Source organism: Diadema antillarum, unplaced genomic scaffold, assembly GCF_040938485.1.
Source record: "Diadema antillarum isolate AM-2024a unplaced genomic scaffold, OU_Dant_1.0 seq00001808_RagTag, whole genome shotgun sequence".
Classification (NCBI taxonomy): Eukaryota; Metazoa; Echinodermata; class Echinoidea; order Diadematoida; family Diadematidae; genus Diadema; species Diadema antillarum.
In genome coordinates, this window is record NW_027272483.1 from 252,673 (window position 1) to 274,831 (window position 22,159).

General features: G+C 39.5%; 1 protein-coding gene across 1 annotated transcript in view; it reads right to left on the reverse strand.

Moving 5' to 3' along the window:
- Nucleotides 1-21,410, reverse strand: part of LOC139712459 (formimidoyltransferase-cyclodeaminase-like) — a 33,687-nt gene extending 12,277 nt beyond the window's left edge. Inside the window, exons 1-5 of the mRNA XM_071624276.1 lie at nucleotides 21,286-21,410; nucleotides 5,444-5,560; nucleotides 3,145-3,328; nucleotides 2,120-2,248; nucleotides 1,019-1,107 (exon numbers count right to left, since the gene is read on the reverse strand). Of these exons, the coding sequence (XP_071480377.1) occupies nucleotides 1,019-1,107; nucleotides 2,120-2,248; nucleotides 3,145-3,328; nucleotides 5,444-5,497 (456 nt within the window). The 5' untranslated portion in view covers nucleotides 5,498-5,560; nucleotides 21,286-21,410. The remainder of the gene's footprint in view (nucleotides 1-1,018; nucleotides 1,108-2,119; nucleotides 2,249-3,144; nucleotides 3,329-5,443; nucleotides 5,561-21,285) is intronic.
- Between the last annotated feature and the right edge of the window lie 749 nt (nucleotides 21,411-22,159).

The following is a 22,159-nucleotide window of genomic DNA, read 5'->3' on the forward strand; positions in this document are numbered from 1 at the left end:
CTAACCACGACCAGCCACGTGTGTGTACGCGGAAAAATCCATTTGTCAGCGATAAGCCGCTAAACACACGTTATTTCCCATGATACAGACGCGTACAGATGACCATGCCCTGCCCGTGACGGACCGCTAAACTTTCGCGTCTTTACCGCCTCTCCCCAAGTTTTAATCACTGCCGGAACACAGATTTTCACGTATATTTCACGTGTGTTGCACGTCTTTACCCCATGTGCCACCCGTGGTTATCCGCGGAATAAAATTTTGAGCAGTTCAAAACTTTTTATTGCGTCCGACACCATTCAGATTTTTCTGCGCGTCCTGCCACGTCTATAAATCGACCGTAGCTCGTTCTAATCTCGACATCAACGCGAACAACATCGTCTGCTTCACGGGAGACCACTTTTTGACGTGCTTTGGCCGTGATTAAGCTGTAAAGCGCTGTGTGACCGGGATTTAAGGGAGGGGAGAAGGATTGTACACCACTAGAGCACACTAATTACACGTCCAAACATTGTGAGTCACTGCGCTGTTTGAGTCTACATTGATCTACAATATCATCTATAGCAGCTGATCATTTTTCTCAGACGCTAATAGAATTAAATTGTTGAACTTCGCTTAGAAGTTGGCTTTCACTTCTCCCCGGGGAGGGGTAGAGATGAAGACCTATGACCCCTTGATTCAGTCTGACCCACTGCTTACAGGAAACAGATGTGCCATATGTTTTGAATCTACAGTAAATCATCACATCCTGGAGGGAGGTATATTGGGGGAGCTCGTTTTACAAGCACTCAACAAGATAATGTACACAATATGACGAACATTACTACATTATGACTCATCTACTATACAATGGGACAATGCCAAGGTATAACGTGAATGAAAGCGATGTATGGGGGGACGTTTGCTTTATAACCCTTTCCTTGCCAGGGACTTTGGACTGAGTGTACAATGCTGTGGGGTTGTCTGTGCCAATCGGCACTCAGTGCACTGAAAGGGTTAGGACAGTGAAGTGTAAACAGACCTTTGCTTCCATGCCCTCGTACTCTCCGGCCCTGATAGAGGGCAGCTTCTGTCTCTTCTCCTCCCTCGCTGAGTAGCCATAGAGATAGACTGGTGGTAAACACAAGATGTACACATCAACGATGCTATAAACGCTCTGTCTCTTTAGAAGTCACATTTGTATTCTACCATGAATTCTACTTGGATATTCAAGCTGAACAATGACTACTAGATTAATCAAGGCTGAATTAGTCAGCATGTTATGTGTTAATGTTGTGAAAATTAATGACTAACAGTTGTGAAGTTGGAAGTTTCGGGAAATTCATACATGCATTTCAAAACAAAGAGAAAACTAACTCCAGTAACAACATTCACCATATTTAACCTGTTGAGGACGAGTCCCGAGTATACTCGGGCAGGTGTCTATGGGAAATGCGTGTTGTAGCAAAATCAATCCATCCTCAATAGGTTAAATGGCAATGTCATATACATAGAGGATGATACAATGGGCATGCCATGGTATTACAAGGTAAATGTCAAGCAATGTCTTGCCTGCATATCACAATTTGTGAATATAGTGTTTTTCAATGTACCCCGGAAGTACATTGACCTTTTGAACTATGACCTTGTCAAACTTCACCAATATTTTCACTTGACCTGCAGTGACGCCACGTCTCGCTTCTGCTGTGCCAACAAGGCAAAAAACTCTTAGCTTTTCTTTGTGCACGATTCACCAAATCTTTCACTAATCTGTTGCTCGACATATGTCACTTCTACATAAATTCATGGTGAATTCATTCTTTGTGAGACAAATCAAGCCCTCCTGCTACTTCAATGAGAATCTCCGACATAACACTAGTCATCGCTATTGGCCATGTCACTGTATGCCCTCTGGGCTCTGTGTATGCTCATACAGAGGAGGATACAGGAATTCCGTAAAGGGGGGGGGGGGGTCTTTACAAAATTAAAGGGGGTGCACACGCCCCTCCATTTTTTTCTTTTTATTTATTTTGTTTTAACAAAAAATAAAGGGGGGCGAGCATCCGGTGAGCTCCCCCCCGGATCCGCCACTGTAATAATAGTTTTTGTCAACAGGAGCTTTTGGGGAGCTTCAGAAACATACCAGGCACCTGTAGCTCTTCCCCAAGCCGACGCCCAAACTCCTCTGCACACTGATTGCAGTCCTCCATGGTCACCCCACTAATGGGGATAAACGGACACACGTCTAGCGCCCCCATACGAGGATGCTCACCTGGGGAATATGAAAGTACCAGTCATAAATTCAAATAGTAAACATTTCTTCCATCAAAGCCACACTGCATTGATTTCATTTCTCTTTTGAGGCAACACCTACAGCCTCAGGCTTTCAAATGAGACCTCCTAAAAACCAAATACAAAACAAATTCACCTGTGTTCACAGTGGCTTCACTTCTTTGTGAAGGCTAAAAGGTTACCGGAACTAGTGGACTAGAAATATTTCATGTCAATTGCCTCGGAGGGCAAAACTTTGTGCTTTTCTCATATTTGTTTCTTTTTTTCTTTAGCCCCAAAGGCTATGAACGAATACCTGTCAAATTTAAATGCACAATATCAATTATGTGCAGCATACTAACATGGTAAACTCACTATTAAACACAAATGCGTACTAGTCTAGGGTCTAATATATATGTATAAACTTGAATCATACTCTACAATACTGTACAAGTGGACATTTTTGCAGTGTGAAAACTTTTGCACATTTCGTGTGACCAGAAACCAGTGCAAAAAAAAATTAAAATAAGCAAATATTTTTGCATGACATATTTTCCACTAATGAATGTCTTGATTCTGCAGAATTCAAAAAAATGTCAAATTCATCTCACCCGGCTGAAAGCGAAAAAATTACTCGCATGAAAATATATATTTTTTCAGTACAAGTATGATGTTCAAATCACTGTTCTGGAAATATCACATTTCTAGAAGTATCCACCACAAAGCCCAATTACGTCTAGAATCCATCTACCTGACAGAATATCGAAATAACAATTTTTTACAAAGAATGTTGATTTATTACACATGAACATGGTGGAATCAATAGAAAGAATTATTTGGACTGAGTTAACTCAACACCCATACCAACTTGCAAGGTATCACAAAGCTATGCCATACCCTTGTGGATCCTCATGTCGATCAAGCTGCGAGCAACGCGCGCCATGTTGAGGGCGCCCTCTATGACAGCCATCGGTGAGCCCACAAAAGTGTAAACCGTCCGGTTGGTGGACGGGCCAGGGTCCACGTCCAGCAGCTGGCAGCCCGGAGTCTGGGCCACTGCACTAGCAATGGCATCGATAATCTGTCATCAAAGAAAGTTATACACAAACATTCACCAGAGAAAAGTTTGATTAATATTCCGTAAGGATTTTTTATGGTTTGAAATGACAATCTCTTTCTGAGTATTGACCAATGCTCCATGGCCAGAGGAAGGTTCAGTACAGTGACCATAAAGAAACATTTCACTGGCCCTCACTGCAATTTCAACAGCCTGGAACACAGTACTGCAGTCAACTGTTTCAACTGTTTCTGGCGATTAAAGGGGGGTATTTAGTCATTCATGCAAGTTGAGCCACGCATGTATTGCATGGCCCCCTAGAATAACAGTGTATAAACCACTGATGGGGCTACCCTGGGTAAAGGAAACTGAATAAATGAATAAATAAATAAATAAATAAATGAATAAATGAATAAATAAATAAATAAATAAATGCATATTTAGTTCCCTACTCTCTATAGGCGTTTTCACATCAGCCCGATAAAAATCCAAGCTCGAGATATTTTTCGCGATTGCGAATTAGCGCGCTGTTTCAAGCTTTTTTTCAAGCTAATTCGACAGCTGAGTACATGTATGTGCAAACAGCATCAGTAATGTGTGTGCCCTCTCAAAAATTCCTGATGATTTGTGTGCAGTTTGCCTCGATCGATCGGGTTACACACGCTAGGCATGATGGGATGCATCGCGCTAATTTCTCGAGTCATTTTCACATTATCAAATAGCGTGCTACTATCCCGTGCTATTTCCCGAGTTGGACTCGAGAAATTTTCTCGATCAGAACGATACAATTAGCGCGCTAATTTGTGTTCACATTATCAAATAGCACGCTATTTCGCTATCGGGATAATTTCTCAAGTCAGAAAATAGCGCGCTATTTCGAAACATCGGGCTGATGTGAAAACGCCTAATGTCCCTTGAGAACAGATAGTTTTATCTAAATATTTGATATCCAGTTTCTGTTCTAAATTTGATCCAATTGGAATTCCTGCTGGTGCAAAATCATCAATATCTTTAACTGCAACTGTCACAGGCTAAGATATTGATCTCATGGGTATTAAATGTTCATACCTATGAATGAACATGCATCTATAGAGTATCTTTAGTGAGGTTTCCAATCACATAATGTAGGCCTATAAATAGCACTCTCCTCTCCATTGTGCAGCGAGAGAATCCTTCAAGACAAACGGAAGACACCCTAGGGGAGGGACTTCCTGTCTTAGACTTCAGGGAACACAAGACATTAATTACATGGCTTTTAGTCAGCAGCAAGTTAAAGAGAAACTCCATTCCATGGTGAGGCTGATACTGCTATGAAAGACAACTAAAAAAATCATCTAAATTTTCACTAGATACAAGTACATGTAGTTAAACATCAAAATAAAAGATGTAACAAATGACAGATTATGATACATTTTTACCAAATAAAGATATTTCTAATACTTTAATTCACAAAGCAATGGAAGAGTTGAAAAAGCAATGACATTGTCATTTCAGTTGATTTGCACATATTCAATCAGAATCACTTGAAGAGACTTTGGAGAGTGTGTAAAATACTACGGGGCTTTCTGTGCCAATAAGCTCTCATAGCACACAAAGGGTTAAAGGGACATTATAGGTTTGGTTTAGACAGGGATTCAAATGTTATCTTTCTGCAAGATAATAAGCAACCACTTATGAAATGTTCAAGGAAAGACAATTCCACGTGGAATTCAAAGTTTATTTGATGAAAATCGGTTTTTGAAATGGTTGAGATATCCAAAAACAAAGTAAAACAAAGTGGTCCATAAAAGGCGGGTCCCACAGTTTTGGATATCTCAGCCGTTTCCAAACCAATGTTCATAAAATAAACTTTGAATTGCTCTTAGAATTGTATGCTCTTTTGTATTTTATAAGAGGTTTCTCATCATCTCACAAAAAAGTGACAAGTACCTGAAGCCCCATCTCAACTGAAACTATACCATGCCTTTAAGAAATTAAATGAGAAACTTTCAAATTCCATGACTCCCTAATTTTCTGTCTGACTTAATTTAAATTTCCTGTCAATTGTTAAAGTCTACTCTGCTTTACGATCATTTTCAACTTAAGTGTGGATTTTCCCTTTAAATTGTCTGCAGTTTGTCATCTACAGACTACACTTACCTCCTTGCTCTGACCTTCAGAGAAATTTGGCACGCATTCTACTATCTGCGACATCTTTCTTTCAAAAGACACAATCTCCAGACCAGCTCCTCAATCTTGTTTGGGAGTCCCGTTTGTCTGTGAAGGTTGTTTAAAAGGTAGAATTTACACCATGGCAATATTGTATTGTACATCCCTGACATTGAGCACACAGTCATCTATCCAGTATCGGTACAGGGTGAAATCATTATCACTACATGAATGGTGACACAAGTATACATTTATGTTTTCAATCATTCTTTCATTCATTCATTCATTCATTCATTCATTCATTTCCATTTCCAACAGAAGCATATATTGAATACATTGAGAGACTCCAACCCCAACCAGTTTCTGATCTGGAGATTCTCCCGCCCGAAACCCCTTGCAAACGGGAGACTCCAACTTGATGTGTGCGAAGAGCACATCACGAGCGCGAAGTTCCTTGCGGCGGGGGTCCAGGGCCCGTCGAAGCTCTAGGGTTCTAGATGTTCTCTCGTTCTATCGAAGGTTAATTTTTCAACATACGATGACATTAAGTGAGAAATCATTTCAAGCGGGAGACACAGAGCCAGGGCAGGAGAAATTAAATCTCAAGAGGGAGAACAGGAGATTGTGCAAAAATGGGCTTTCGGCGGGAGATCTCCCGTCGAAAGCGGGAGAGTTGGAGTCTCTGTACATTTATATCACATCACAATACTCAAAAGATAAGTTTACAGAAAATCAGAAGTTAACATGTACATTGTACATGTACATTAGGCAACATTCTCTCCAGTATAATTCAAGGGTCGGTTGAATTCAATTCTCTGGTATAATTCAAGGGTCGCTGATAAAAAATTGGCCTCATCATTAAAATACATAATAAATGCCACCTTCTCAGCGAGTCGTGACATTTAATTGTACTTCATTCTTCTCCCTCATTCATCCACTCATTTTTCTGCAGGATCTGCTTTGATGCGTGCAATGCAAATTGCACCCCTTTCCACCTCAACCTGGGTAGCTAGAGTGAAAAGGTCTGAATTGGTACCGTACTTGAAAAGTGTGTTTTTGATTGAGCTAGCTAGCTCTGACGCCGACTGCACAAAACCTTGCACTGTTTGTTTTTAATGGTCTTATTCATCAGTGCAGTGCCACCTGTCTCACTATCAATACATACTGTGAAAAGCAAACCTTGATTGGATTGTAACAGATCCTCAAATTGCCACTCAGTGATGTAAATGAACACCAAGAAGTGTTTTTCAGCAATAGCCATTATAAAAATTATGGGCTAACATACTCGTGTACTCTCAAATGCTGATCAATCTGTGTTCAATGACGTCCATGAAGGGCAATTTGTCAATCAGTCGCATCTGAAAACCACCTGACGCTAGGATCATTAATTTGATCAAACTTTGATAGCTTTAACATTGTTGGGCACTTTTAATATCATCAGCTACTGATTCAGAATACATCCTACGTAGCACAGGAAGGCGATGCAGTCAACTTGTACCTCTCACAGCATAATAATTTTGAGTGGGCAGAGGATTTATTATTCACCATAGAGAACATCCTTGTCTTCTCCTAATTCACTATATACAGTGTATTGTATGCCAAGGTCAAACCTCTGATACCTACAGCTATAGGCCTACAAAAGTGAGCCTCTTGCAGTCACATACATATGTACAAATTGTATCTCTACTCACTCACTCATTCACAGGAGTAACACAAGTTTAACATGACTCGTTACAATCAAAGCACCATGGATGACACAACCACAACAAAAGGCCTTTTCACATCACCCCAACAAATGTCAAAATCAAATCTAATTAATTTCCTATTCACATCAGCCAGAAGAGAATAAGCTAGATTTCTTTCTTTTTTTTTTCAACTGTATATTTTTTTTTAATAGCTATTTTGGCACAGCAAACCTTCAAAAAATAGCTTGTGCAGTCAATCTCGCAATTCACATGCTACAGAGAAGTGCATGTCACACAACTCACACCATGCAAAATGGAATGTATCGGGAGGGCGCCCTTGATGTCGAGCTAGAGAGGACGCAAAATTTGGAGCTGCGCTTCAACCATTATTTTTGACGGCCTAATTTCATTTGGACCAAGCTTTAACAGTTTTTTCTTTCCTGAAAGTAAAGAGCCATGCTTAGTTTCAAACGTCTCCGTGTGTCGAGTTCTGAGGATAAATCAGGAGAAGCGGACCAAGAGAAAGCAGTAAGTGAAAGTGCCACTCCCATATCACCTTCCATTGCTGAGGTACGTACGGAAAATACCGAGTCTCTACTACGTAACATTCTAGAAAAGGTGTCGATGCTCGATGGTATGTGCAAAAAAATTGATGTTATCTCCGAAAAAGTCACGAAGATAGAGGGAAACATTGAAAGCCTAGACACTAGAATATCTGACCTTGAACATGGAGTGTCATATATGGAGACAGAAATGGGAGAAATCAAGCAAGATCTTGGGGAAATTCGCAAAGTAAAGGCCGACCTTGAGTATGTAAATGAGCTACGCAGGAATGTTGTTGACCTTGTCAACCGCAGCAAGCAGAACAACGTCATACTACACGGGATTCCAGAAGGGGAAGAATTGTCGAATGGATCACAGGATTGCGTAACATATGCCCGCGACTTCTTGGCGACTCATCTGAATATGCGTGAGGTGGAGATTGAGCGTGCCCATCGCACACCACGTGTACACCGCCCTACTGGGAACGAAGGTAGCCGCTCGAGACCACGCCCCATCCATATCAAGCTGCTGCGTTTCACTGATCGCGAAGCGATTCTGAAGCGTAGTTCCGTTCTGAAAGGTGTCACCATTCGCGGATCCAAAGTGGGCGTGAGCGACGATGTACACAAAGACACGCGGATGGAACACAAGCAGCTCATGGTCAAAGTGAAAAAGCTCAGGGAGGAAAACAAGTTCGCTTTCATCCCGAACTCGGTACCAAGACTTATCAAGTACAAAGATGGCCCTAAAGATTCCCCCGGTTCTCTGAAAACACTGAGGTTGTCAGATTTGCATAAAGTGTAGGTCGTACAGTCTTTAGTGCATAGAATGATGTTCTATGGAGGTAGCTATTCTGTCCATTACGTCTATTGTAAAATGTATGTTTAGAATAAAAGACAAAATTGCTATCACAGAGACGTAACTATTATAAACGACACACTATATAGATCCTTTGCTCGAGATAACGAAGTCAAATAATGTGAGTTATTTTATTTCATGCTGTTTTAGAAGGCCAAAAATACTCAAATGACGAGCTCCTTTTCGCACGCCACGGAAATGTGTGCTGGCGGAAAAACGAAAATCGCAAATCAGCAATTTTCGTGTTTTACGGTTTCTTTTGGGTGGTGGTGCTTTTTGCTTTGTTTCATTTCAAATCTGCCTACAAATCTAGGCCAAAAACTCAATTCACATCACTTGTTCATACTGTGCCTTTTGAGTTTCGGAATGAAAATACATGCCAATTTCCTTCTCATATATTGTCTGTACAATCCGTATAATACTGTGAGAATGTTTTACGTACGTCATGAGTGAGCCAATTGATATCAAACTCTGTTCTTTGAATGTGAGGGGACTTGGAAACCCCTTTAAAAGACGATGTGTTTTTAATTGGATAAGAAATTCAGATTATCATGTGATTTTCTTACAAGAAACGCATTCTTCACCAGATTCAGAAAAAAGATGGTGTCAAGAATGGGGATATAAAATCATATTCAACCATGGTCGATCTGACAGTGCAGGAGTATGTATGCTTCTGAAACCTTCTACAACTTTTGAAATAGTAAACACTGTTAGAGATGACAATGGTAGAATATTGTTGGTCGTCCTGAAATTAAATGCAAATTTGTTAACACTCGGTAATATTTACGGCCCCAATAATGACAACGATAGTTTTTTTGCTGATCTGCATAAGCTACTTGCAATGCACGGGGAAGAACCATATGTAATCGGTGGTGATTTTAATACAATTTTAGATGCTAAGTTAGATAAATTTCCGAATTTGATCCAAAATCATCCACGATGCTTCAAGGCCATAACTGATATAATGTTAGATTTTGATTTGATTGATATATGGAGATCCTTTAATTTATCAAAATTGAAATACACTTGGATGTCTCATGACAGTAAGATAGGAAGTCGTATTGATTATTTTTTGATATCCCAAAGCTTAACCACTTCAGTTGAAAAATGTGATATCCGCTTTGGATATACAAGAGACCCGCGGGTCTAGCGCTCACCTGAGTATCGCAAGTTCACCTTTCACGCAGTCACTAATCTAAATTATTCACAGCTCTACCAAAATTTGACGAGGCATTCTCAAGTGGAAGATGAAAATGTACAATAAGGGCCCAATTTTTTCAAGATTCCTTAATTTGGGGGAATTGGGGCCCCCTGGGGCCCTCTGGGTGGGGCATGGTGCCCAGTTTGATAAATTGAGATCCTGACCACCTAGGGATGCTACCTGCCAAGTTTGACAAAAATCCATCATGAGGTTTTCAGGAAGAAGATGAAAATGTACAATTCAGGCCTCCATTTGGACCCTTCCAACCACCCCCCCCCCCCCACCCCCAAGAGGGGCACCCCTGGATCTCCTATGAACAAACTTGAAACTACAGTCATTACTGTACTCACTCATAGTATTATCTCAGCTCTATAACTTCTGATTCTAGAGAAGATTTTTAAAGATTCCTTCATTTGGGGGGTTTGGGCCCCCTGGGGGCCCCCTGGGCGGGGCATGGTGCCCATTTTAACAAATTGAGATCCTAACCCCCTAGGGATGCTACCTGCCAAGTTTGGTGAAAATGGGTCATGGGGTTCTCAAGAAGAAGATAAAAATGTACAATTTAGGCCCCATTAGGACCCCTCCTCACCCCCACCCCCCCCCCCCCCCCCCTGGGTCCAAAGGGGGGCACCCCTGATTCTGCCATGAACAAACTTGAAACTACAGTCATCAATGTGCTAACTCATAGTATTAACCTAGCTCTATCACTTCTGGTTCTAGAGAAGAAGATTTTTGCGGATTCCTTAATTTTGGGGGGTTTGGGCCCCCTGGGGGCCCCCTGGGTGGGTCATGGTGCCCATTTTAACAAATGGAGTTCCTAACCCCCTAGGGATGCTACCTGCCAAGTTTGGTGAAAATGGGTCATGGAGTTCTCAAGAAGAAGATGAAAATGTACAATTTAGGCCCCATTAGAACCCTTCCCCACCCCCCTCCCCTGGGTCCCAAGGGGGGCACCCCTGATTCTGCCATGAACAAACTTGAAACTACAGTCATCAATGTACTAACTCATATTATTAACTTAGCTCTATCACTTCTGGTTCTAGAGAAGAAGATTTTTACAGATTCCTTAATTTTTGGGGGTTTGGGCCCCCCTGGGGGCCCCCTGGGTGGGGCATGGTGCCCATTTTAACAAATTGAGTTCCTAACCCCCTAGGGATGCTACCTGCCAAGTTTGATGAAAATCGGTCTTGGGGTTCTCAAGAAGAAGATAAAAATGTACAATTTAGGCCCCATTAGGACCCCTCCTCACCCCCCCCCCCCCCCCTGGGTCCAAAGGGGGGCACCCCTGATTCTGCCATGAACAAACTTGAAACTACAGTCATCAATGTGCTAACTCATAGTATTAACCTAGCTCTATCACTTCTGGTTCTAGAGAAGAAGATTTTTGCGGATTCCTTAATTTTGGGGGGTTTGGGCCCCCTGGGGGCCCCCTGGGTGGGTCATGGTGCCCATTTTAACAAATGGAGTTCCTAACCCCCTAGGGATGCTACTTGCCAAGTTTGGTGAAAATGGGTCATGGAGTTCTCAAGAAGAAGATGAAAATGTACAATTTAGGCCCCATTAGAACCCTTCCCCACCCCCCTCCCCTGGGTCCCAAGGGGGGCACCCCTGACTCTGCCATGAACAAACTTGAAACTACAGTCATCAATGTACTAACTCATATTATTAACTTAGCTCTATCACTTCTGGTTCTAGAGAAGAAGATTTTTACAGATTCCTTAATTTTGGGGGGTTTGGGCCCCCCTGGGGGCCCCCTGGGTGGGGCATGGTGCCCATTTTAACAAATTGAGTTCCTAACCCCCTAGGGATGCTACCTGCCAAGTTTGATGAAAATCGGTCTTGGGGTTTTCAAGAAGAAGATGAAAATGTAAAAAGTTTACGCACGACGCACGACGGACGACGCACGACGGACGACGGACGACGGACGACGGACGACGCACGACGCACGACGCACGACGCACGACGGACGCCGGACGAAGGGCGATCGCAATAGCTCACTTGAGCCTTTGGCTCAGGTGAGCTAAAAACGGACCATTCTTTGATTTCTTTGATGTTAATGAAGTCCGTTGCAAAGCGGGGGCCGGGATTTTGGAAACTCAACACATCTATTTTAGCTTCGGCAAAAAATGTGGAAAAGATACAAAGTGTAGTAGGGCAATTCCACGGTAACTGACGTTACACGTAAGGATTTTCATGAAATTGTTTACCTTGTAGTTTTGTGAATGAAAGCACCTTGGGCTTGCAATTAGCATTGATGACTACGTTCATGAGAATGAAGAAATTGGTGGAAAGTTTTTCTCTCAAACTGCATTTCTTATCACATAGCAAGTGAAAATGTGTCGGTAACTGACGTTACGGAAAAAGGACATGGGAAATTATGGTGTAGATGTAAATGGAAATATCTCATGTCCCTGACTTTTAGCCTTTATGTGTTTAATATGGCAATACACCTAGGTTCTTAGGAACAGGTGTGCAAAATAATGTGCACTTTAGTTGTCTCCTTTTACCACCATGCCAATATCAGTGAAGGCATGACGGTAACTGACGTTACGTAACTGACGTTACGCTTACATTTGCCATAGGGTTTACACATGCAAAATCATGATTGGGAATAGCTATGTGATATTTCATAATTCTGACCATTCGGAATGATTTGGTTGATACGGAGTCATACCTTGGTTCATCAGTCATAAATACACAATGAAATGAAACAGTAGTCTATTTTCTTTGTGTTCTATGAAAACTTAAAGGTAAACATGTCAGTAACTGACGTTACGTAACTGACGTTACACATACTTTGCCGTGGGGTTTACAGAGAACTAATTTATTTAACAGGTTATTATACTGCTGCAATGTACCAGTGACAATCCCAGGCAACTACAGCAACAAATTAAAACAAAATCTAAAGACACAAATGATATTGGGTGGGCCCTTAGGGGGCACCCCCCCCCCCCCCATGCCATAGCACAGTTGGGCAAAAATATTGTAAATGCACAAGAGGATATTTCTTGACATTTGTCTGAAGATTTAATTTTTATTCAACATTTATGATTACACAGAGCCATTAATAGATTAAGCAGTTCCAAGTATAAATATATTGACATGACTAAGGGCTTTTTTGTTTGTTTGTTTGTTTGTTTTTTAATGAACAGGAAAGTTTTTATCTACATAGAGTGCTCCACCCATAATACCTTGTAGTACTACACAAAACATGGATATTTTTGTGCTTGAAAAAAAAATCAAAATATCTTCCAGGTCATGGGGTCATGTATCAACTCATAAATATGCATAAATATGTATGAAATCTATTGTGATATATTTCTCCTTCTTTTCTTTATTTTACTCCTGATGATCTCTATCATCAATTGATTTAAATGAAAAGTGTCGCACTTTTAATATTTCTCTGTGAAGAAGAAAAATAAATGCTTTTTTGGTCAAAAGAGCATTATTGTTTTATTCCTAGCTTGAAGTAATTTAACTTTTTTTCTTTTCCTTTTCACTGATATATCACGGCTTGCAAATACATTCGAGATACCAAGAAATCGGACTTTGCAATGAAAGAATACTAAAATCAATATAAAAAACTCTTCCTGTTCATAATTATCATGTGTTGTATTACAAAATGTCCCTGCATGAATAGAATAAAGTAATCAACAAATACACACTGTATGAACATTTTTTTTTTAAAACCCTATAGAATCCTCTCTCACTTTGAGCAACATCAGTGTTAAGTTTCAAACAATAATGAGTACACGCCTTATGTACCATATAATACAAGATGAGCCATGTTAACTACACCACACATTTAAAGTGCAAGAGAAGAAATATCTGTTTGTGCATTTGCCTTGAGGTAGAAACTTGACTAAGCTTCCTGAAAAAAAAAGAAAAATGCCAGCAAAAGCAAACATTGGTGAAGATTGTTAAACTGTTGGTATACAGCTGTGCAGAAGTTTGTTTTTTTTTAATAGAAAATGTGGTTAACATGCAATCATGTCACTGATTAGGCCTACAAACTTTGGTAGCTTTATCATCCCGTAGGACTGGGAATGTACTAATTTGAGTGCATATACTGCATGTGGCAAACTAAACTTCCAGATGATTTAACCTTAAACTTGTGCTGAATCAAAAATCGAAAGCTCAAGCCCCCCCCCCCCAAAAAAAAAGATAATCATGGTAAATGAATGAATAAATGAATTTAGAAATAAAATAAAATAAAAAAAAAATATCCATGGACATACCATGGTAATGACATCACTTCCTATGAAAGGGATTGCTGCTCTTTGTTGTAAGTTGACTTCCCAGATGTATTGAAATGGCCAAAAGTCAAAAAATTTGCCTCAGTTATAATTACTGTCATGGTAACTGACGTTACATACTCGTGTATGACGTTTCGGTAACTGACGTTACACATTTTGTAGTGTTCATTTTGACTCTCCAGTATGCCAAGTATCCTTATTTCTGGTATTGAAATAAAGGCATATGGGCATACATTAGAAATCCCAAGTTACATCATACAGCTCACTTCCTTTGATGAATAAACTTAAAAATTCCTTGTTTTTGGTAACTGACGTTACATCCATCATTATCAAAGTAATTAACAGTTTTTATCAAATTCTTTACAGCTACCAGCTTTTTTTTCTATCGTGTGGTAAAAGACTTCTCTGGTAATTGCATACATATGAAAGATTGTTGTTTAGAGTACTAATAAAGTGGATATACAGAGAGTAAGTTATGCGACAATACACTCTTTTCACCATTGAGTTATAGGCATATTTTGGCAGCCATTTTGAAAATCAAAATGGCCGCTTTTATTGAAAAACATAATGATTCTTAAAACTTCAACTCAAGTACTGTCTGAAAATGTATGGTGTTTGAAACAAATATCATTTTGAATTTTTGGCACCTGTGTCCTAGTTACCGTGGAATTGCCCAGTAGATTTAGTTTTGACTGAAAACAAAGATTCGAACCCAATAAAGACTTGGGAATATTTGAAATACAAAGTAAGACAAAAGTGTATTCAAATTTCAAAAGAAAATAAAAGTGTCCGTCAGAAAAGATTGAGTAAATTAGAATCAGAAATTAATAAATTGCGTAATACAGATAAATTGAATGATAACAATGTGTTATTGAATGATCTGAAAAGGAAAGAAAGGGAATATGAAGAATTACAGGAAGAAGTCGTGCGTGGTATAATTGTCCGCACCAAAGCCAAATGGATTGCTGAAGGTGAACGTAATACTAAGTATTTCTTTAATTTGGAAAAGAGAAATTTTCAAAAGAAGTGTATTTCTCGATTATCTACAAACAATGGCATTTTAACCGATGCAACTGATATTCTTGAAGAAGAAAGGTTATTTTATCTCCGGTTATATACCAAAGACAATCTGAAAAAGTTAGATGTTGATCCAATTAAAAATTTGGTGTTACCTACACTGCATCAGAATGAAGAACGATTCATTGGTGGAAAGATTTCAGAGAAAGAATGTTATGAAACTATAATGTCATTTGCAAACGATAAAACACCGGGATCTGATGGTTTACCCATCGAGTTTTACAAAATATTTTGGTTTCAGATTAGAGATTTGTTATGTTCTATGTATAATAAATGTTTTGAGGAAAAATCTCTTCCACATTCAATGCGAAGAAGCATTATAACTTTGATTCCAAAAAAAGGTAAAGACCTGTTACTTTTAAAGAACTGGCGTCCAATATCACTTCTTAATAGTGACTACAAGATTTTGGCCAAAATTCTCTCCCAAAGACTTAAAAAGGTTTTACCTTATATAATAAGTAGGGATCAATATGGTTTCCTGAAAGGTAGATACATAGGAGAAATTATACGGTTGTTCATTGATATAAAACATTATTGTGAAATGCATAACATGGAAGGTATTGCTTTAAGCATTGATTTTGAAAAAGCCTTTGATATGTTAGATTGGGATTTCTTATATTATGCTCTTTATACCTTTGGTTTTGATCAGTCTTTTATTCAGTGGGTCAAATTGCTATACTGCAAAATTGAGGGTTGCGTAATAAATAATGGGTTTTCTTCGAAATCTTTTGATATACAACGTGGAGTGAGACAAGGTTGTCCTTTATCTCCATATCTTTTTATAATTGCAGTTGAGTTACTTGGCTGTTTAATGCGACAAAATGAGGAAATCAAGGGATAAAGAATATACGATATAGATGTGAAAATATGTCAATATGCAGACGACACAATTATGTTTTTGAAGCCGAATGAATTGAATCTAAGAAAATGTATTGGAGTGTTGGATAGTTTTAGAGAAATGTCAGGCCTAAAAATAAACCTTGAGAAATGCAATGTAGTCAGACTTGGAGGTTTTTCAGAAACATTGTGTCGAGACATTCCATTTATTTGGCCAACAGATTTGTTTATGTATCTAGGAATAAAGATTCCCCTCTCTGATTGTACCAACGATTATGATTTGAATTTCAAACCTAAAATTGCAGAAATAAGAGCACTTTTGAATTTGTGGAATTGTAGATCTTTGACACTTTATGGAAAAATTGTTATTATAAAATCTTTGATAATTCCAAAATTGATTTATCCTTTAAGTATATTGCCAAATCCTCCTCCATCTTTCTTTGATGAGGTTCAAAAATTATTCTTTGGGTTTTTATGGAGTTATAAGAAAGATAAGATAAAACGTTCTTTGTTGTATAATGATTATGATGAGGGTGGTCTGAAAATGCCGCATCTGCAATCTTTTACCTCTGGTATGAAAATAACTTGGGTAAAGAGGTACCTTGATAAAGAAAATGAGAGTAAACACAAAGTTTTTCTTAGAATGTATGTAACAACTATGGGCGGTGATATGTTCTTTAAATGGAATCTTTCACCTCGGCACCTTATTCTAAATGATAATATTGATATTTTTTGGTACAATGTTCTCTTTGCATGGTGTCATTACAAGTACTACAATCCAGTTAAATTCAAGGAAATTGTTTCACAGCCATTATGGTTTAATTCCCATATTTTAGTTGATGGTCAGCCTATTTATTCTAGAAATTTGTTTGAATCAAACATGATTTACATAGGAAATATTATCAACCCTGATGGTTCCTTCATGAATTATGACCAAATATCACAGAAATTTAATCCAGAGTCATTCTTGATTTATTTTTCAATAGTATATGCAATTCCTCAAGAATGGAAATTCACCATAAAACAAAATATGGATTGTCAAAGTGTTGTATTACTTTCGAATCCTTGTGATCTTCTACTGAACAATTTTCTTAAATCCAAAAGAGTTTCAAATTTTTGTTACCCATACTTTGTAAAGAATCATAAAACCACACTTTCAGAGACAGACCATCAAGTAAAATGGGAAACTGATTTACTGTTGAACTTACAAGATTCTTTGTTATGGAAGTCTCGATTTTCTTTGATCTATAGATCATCGATAGAGAACAGAATTCGTAATTTTCAATTTAAGTTCGTACATAGAAAAATCGCTACTCAATATTATCTATGTAAAATAGGTATCAGTGATTCTGCACTTTGTAATTTTTGTGACTCTCATCCACAGACATTATTACATTTATTTCTGAAATGTACCCATGTGTCATCCTTCTGGTATGAAGTATTTCTTTGGCTCAAAGCTAAAAATGTCCGCAATGTTATGTTCACAGATGAAGAAATCTGTTTTGGAACTTTGCATGTTGGAAGGGGACATTTCGTGAATACAATTATCTATTATGCAAAATATTTTATATTTTCTTGTAAAATCAAAAATATCATTCCAACTCTAAATCCGTTTCTGTTTTCTATGAAGCATTTGGAAAATACAGAACGCATCATAGCTATGAAAAAGAATCGTCTAGATTTTCATGTGAGCAAATGGCAAGCTCTTATACCATAGTTTTCTATGTTATACATGTATGTTTTTTCCATAATGTACTATTCATTATTTTGCATGTATTTGGTATATGAAGCAGCATGTGAATTGGGAAAATAAAGTTGGAAAAAAAAAAATGGAATGTATCATGCTAATTCCTTGAAGCAAATTCAAATTATTTCACCAAATCATACCACTATTACCTAGTGGGAAGTAAATCATGTTTGAACAGGTTCTACTCTATACACAGCACTATGTTGGGGTTTACTCAATTGCTCACATTTCAAGTTTTCAAGGCCTTGTGGCCTCATGGCCTGTACACTATTTGAGAGTTTAACTCAATTTAGCTCTTTAACAGAGCTACAGCTAATCACAAGACCTTGCAATATGAACTTTAACGTTGCTCTTGATACTTGCAGGGAATTCAGTAAATACTATATTTTGAATGCATTTCAGACTTGTTAAGAATTTCAATGCATTTTACAGACTCTTATTACCTCAGTCACTGGATACATTATTTTCCACATGCACTGACAGTGTTCACTCTCCACTCCCTGGGAAACATTCCAGCCAGTCACAGCCATTTTACAGGCGCACACATGCTGATCATCCGACTATAAACGTTCTTGTTCTACCCAGGTACCCAGTTATACAGTGTACTCTGTGGGGGACAGCAACAATGAGGACAAAGTGTCTTGCTGAAGGGCAAATGCATAGATCTGGCTTTGTTGGGCTCAAACCCAATTTTATAACCCAATTTACACTAATGTGATTAGAGACAAGTGCTCTTATCCACTCAGCCAAGACACCTCCACAATACAGACAATGCTAGCTGTTACTCTACTACCATGCTAGAGTGTGTCAATGACGGTAATAGCACAGTTTTAGATATCATATATTTTGACATGGGGCAAAGAAATTTGAGCCCACATCCTAAGTATTTGAAGGTGTGGTGCTGTAAATATGCTGTGAATGCTGTGAATAAACACTGTAGACTGCATGTACTGTAGCTTGTGCAAGTATCTCGTGCAAGTGCTGACTGCAGCACAAGTGTTAACAGTTCTGTGATGCGATGCATAATTAGTTTAAGGGGATGGCTAGTAACCGATCAGTGGGAATCAGTGGGAATGCTGAGGGATGATTGTTCCAATCCTTGTGGGAATTATTTAAGAGTACATTATATATCTACTGTTGTGTGAAAATTATTTGCTTCAGAACGGTCTCATATTCAAGTAATGTGCAGATTAATGCCCCGTCACTGACCAGGGACGCTTACCTGGAAACATTAAACTGCACATTACTTGAATATGAGACCATTCTGAAGCAAATAATTTTCACACAAGAATATATAGTGTACTCTTAAATGAATCCCACAAGGATTGGAACAATCATCCTCCAGCATTCCCACTGATTCCCACTGATCAGTTACTAGCCATCCCCTTTAAACATTAGATCTATACTGTATCATGTCATATATTTCACATAGGGTCTACTATAATATTTTGCGAATTGAGACTTGTATACCCTGTAAGAAAGTTTAGTTGAATTCATCACATCGCAAACCATTTTGACAGAATGAGAAAGAAATATCACTTTTCGAGTGAAAAGTTAACAATATGATATTCTAACAAACGTAAACAATGGAAAACTGACCAGAAATGAACACCGAGTATATATTGGAAAATTGAGCAAAGAAAATGAGATTCCATCAGGATTTGACCAGGGTTTCTGGGATGAACACTAAACTAGGGCTTTCTCTAGCTCAGTCGGTAGAGCTTCAGGTTCGAATCCCGATGGAATCCCATTTTCTTTGCTCAATTTTCCAATAACAAATTATATTCATTTCTGGTCAGTTTTCCTCTGTTTACGTTTGTTACATACTCAAAAAGCTGCATCACTTCGGTGATCCCTCGCATTATCCCCAAGTTGAATTATCCTTTGGGTTTATGCAAGGTTTAAGTGCGTGCGAGTGTGTCACACACAAAGCGCACTGCTATAGCTTCTGACCATCCGAGCATTGAGAATTTAGGGTTTCTGGGACGAACGCTGAACTGGGGCTTTCTATAGCTCAGTCGGTAGAGCACCAGACTAGCAATCCGGAGGTCTCGGGTTCGAATCCCGATGGAATCCCATTTTCTTTGCTCAATTTTCCAATAAAGCAATTCTGACGCGATGACGATTTACGTACATCGCATTGTGTTACAGAAGAAATATTTTTGTGAGCTGTTTTCACTTCTGCGAAGATTGGTTGACTCATCTAACACTAACAACAGGAAATGGAAGCAAAACATAAACACACACTCAAACAAACAAAAAAAGTGATGGTGTACAAAATTTAGGGCAAGAGTTTCATATGCTGTTGTCCTCCTCCCCCCCCCCCCCCACCCCGCCCACTTAGAAGCCTAAAATGATTTAGCCCCTAAAACCCAGGATAGCCAAATTTAGGTACAATTGTACCATAGCTTTTAGGGTTAGGTAGTGTTAGTGTTAGGGTTAGACCCTGGAGTTAGGAGTCGTTGTCTAAATATAGGCCTACTAAGAAAGCCCTAACACTTAACAGTTATACATGTATATTGACTGTGTTAACAAGTGGCAGTTCTCAAGTGCCAGAAATTATGTGCCTAACAACACATAACACTACAGTCTAGATCAACAACGATTGGCGACCAAAAAGCAAAAATGGCAAACCACCTCTTGCTCTCAAATCAAATGTGTTGTTATTTGCTCAGCAGCATTTAAGTTACAAGTCTCAATACAACATCTCTCGAGATGAAGAGGTTAATCAGGTATCGTTATGCGTTAGCAGATATCTAATACTAGTAGCACACAGAACGCACAAGCTACAACTAAAGTTATCCCTATTCAGTTCGGGAAACCCACTCACAAGGGGGGCCCCTCCTTATAAGTAACCCGTCCCCCTTATAAGTAACCCCGTCCCCCTTATAAGTAACCCCCGGGGCACCCCTTATAAGGAGTCTCCACGCTTTTTCGCAATGCAACGCGAAAATGAAAGGACTGCGGCAATTCGCTTGATTATGTCCGTAAAGCTTCACAAGTTTCCTAGTTACTCACGAAATTTGAGCAAAATCGGTTTGAGGCATCATATCTAAAATCATGGATTTAAATGCGATGTCAAACGACCCATGCGAATGCTGAAATGCGAGCGATTACTGGCGTGAGTGTCGCCAGGCGCGGCGGCGCGGCAATGCTTGAGTGCAGACGTGGCGACTGAGTAAGTACTCAGTCGCCACGTCTGCACTCAAGCATTGCCGCGACCCCGCGCCTGGCGACACTCACGCCAGTAATCGCTCGCATTTCAGCATTCGCATGGGTCGTTTGACATCGCATTTAAATCCATGATTTTAGATATGATGCCTCAAACCGATTTTGCTCAAATTTCGTGAGTATAACTAGGAAACTTGTGAAGCTTTATAGACATAATCAAGCGAATTGCCGCAGTCCTTTCATTTTCGCGTTGCATTGCAAAAAAGCGTGGAGACTCCTTATAAGGGGTGCCCCGGGGGTTACTTATAAGGGGGACGGGGTTACTTATAATAAAGGGGGACGGGTTACTTATAAGGAGGGGCCCCCCTTATGAGTGGGTTTCCCGAACTGTATTGGATACATCTTGACTTGTTGCTAAAAAGTAAGGATAAATTAGAGTCAAATTCGGTTTCACTTACAGCTTTTATTACAGCTCGTCTGCTTTAGTGTGCCCGACGTTCCGCTTGCAACCTGAATTTATTCTTACCACCAATGCCACACCAAGGTAGATGAAATAAGAAGAATGTTTTACAGTAGAAAGTGCACACGGTGACTGTCCCAGCGTTTTCGCCCGCGAGTGAGTGTATACTATTAGTGTGCGCAATGTAAATGTGCATTATTGATATCATCACGCGCGCTTGGCCCTCCCACTCAAGGATGGCCTCGTTGCTCGTACGACGTACGCGTATACAATTGATTGCTTCCTACGTACAACGTATACATGTTTACAGGTGGATTTGTGGCGTACTTTTGGGGAGGGCCTAGGGCTGGTCGGGGGAGTGACGGGGGCGTGGTTGTAGTGTAACGAATCCCTGGCCTTGTCCAGCACCCTTTCGCCAGCCTTTGTTCTTGTTTCTGCTATCTCATGTTTCTTTCGGGCTCTAAGCGTACGCATTAACCCGTTAGTGCTCAGTAATGTTTCCAGACGATATGACTACTGCTAGTAAGACCTTGGATTTGCCGGCATATGGCAATCAATTTTAATCATCTCGGCTGCTACTCGTCGTCAGGGTAACCGCGAACACAATCATTCTCAGTTACTGATAATAATCAATGGTCACAAACTTATCTGTTTCGTTTCTCCCCTGCCTACCCACCCCCCTCTCTCTCTCTCTCTCTCTCTCTGCCCTTCCCTTGCTTCCCCCCCCCCCTCCGTGTAATATATGGATTTGTCAGAATCAATCACTTTTTGGTCACTGTCTAAGCTAAATATCCCATTTTTTAATAGGATATAATAACTGAAGAGGAGTTATTATATAATCATACACGCGGATATAGTGAAGTTGTCACCAT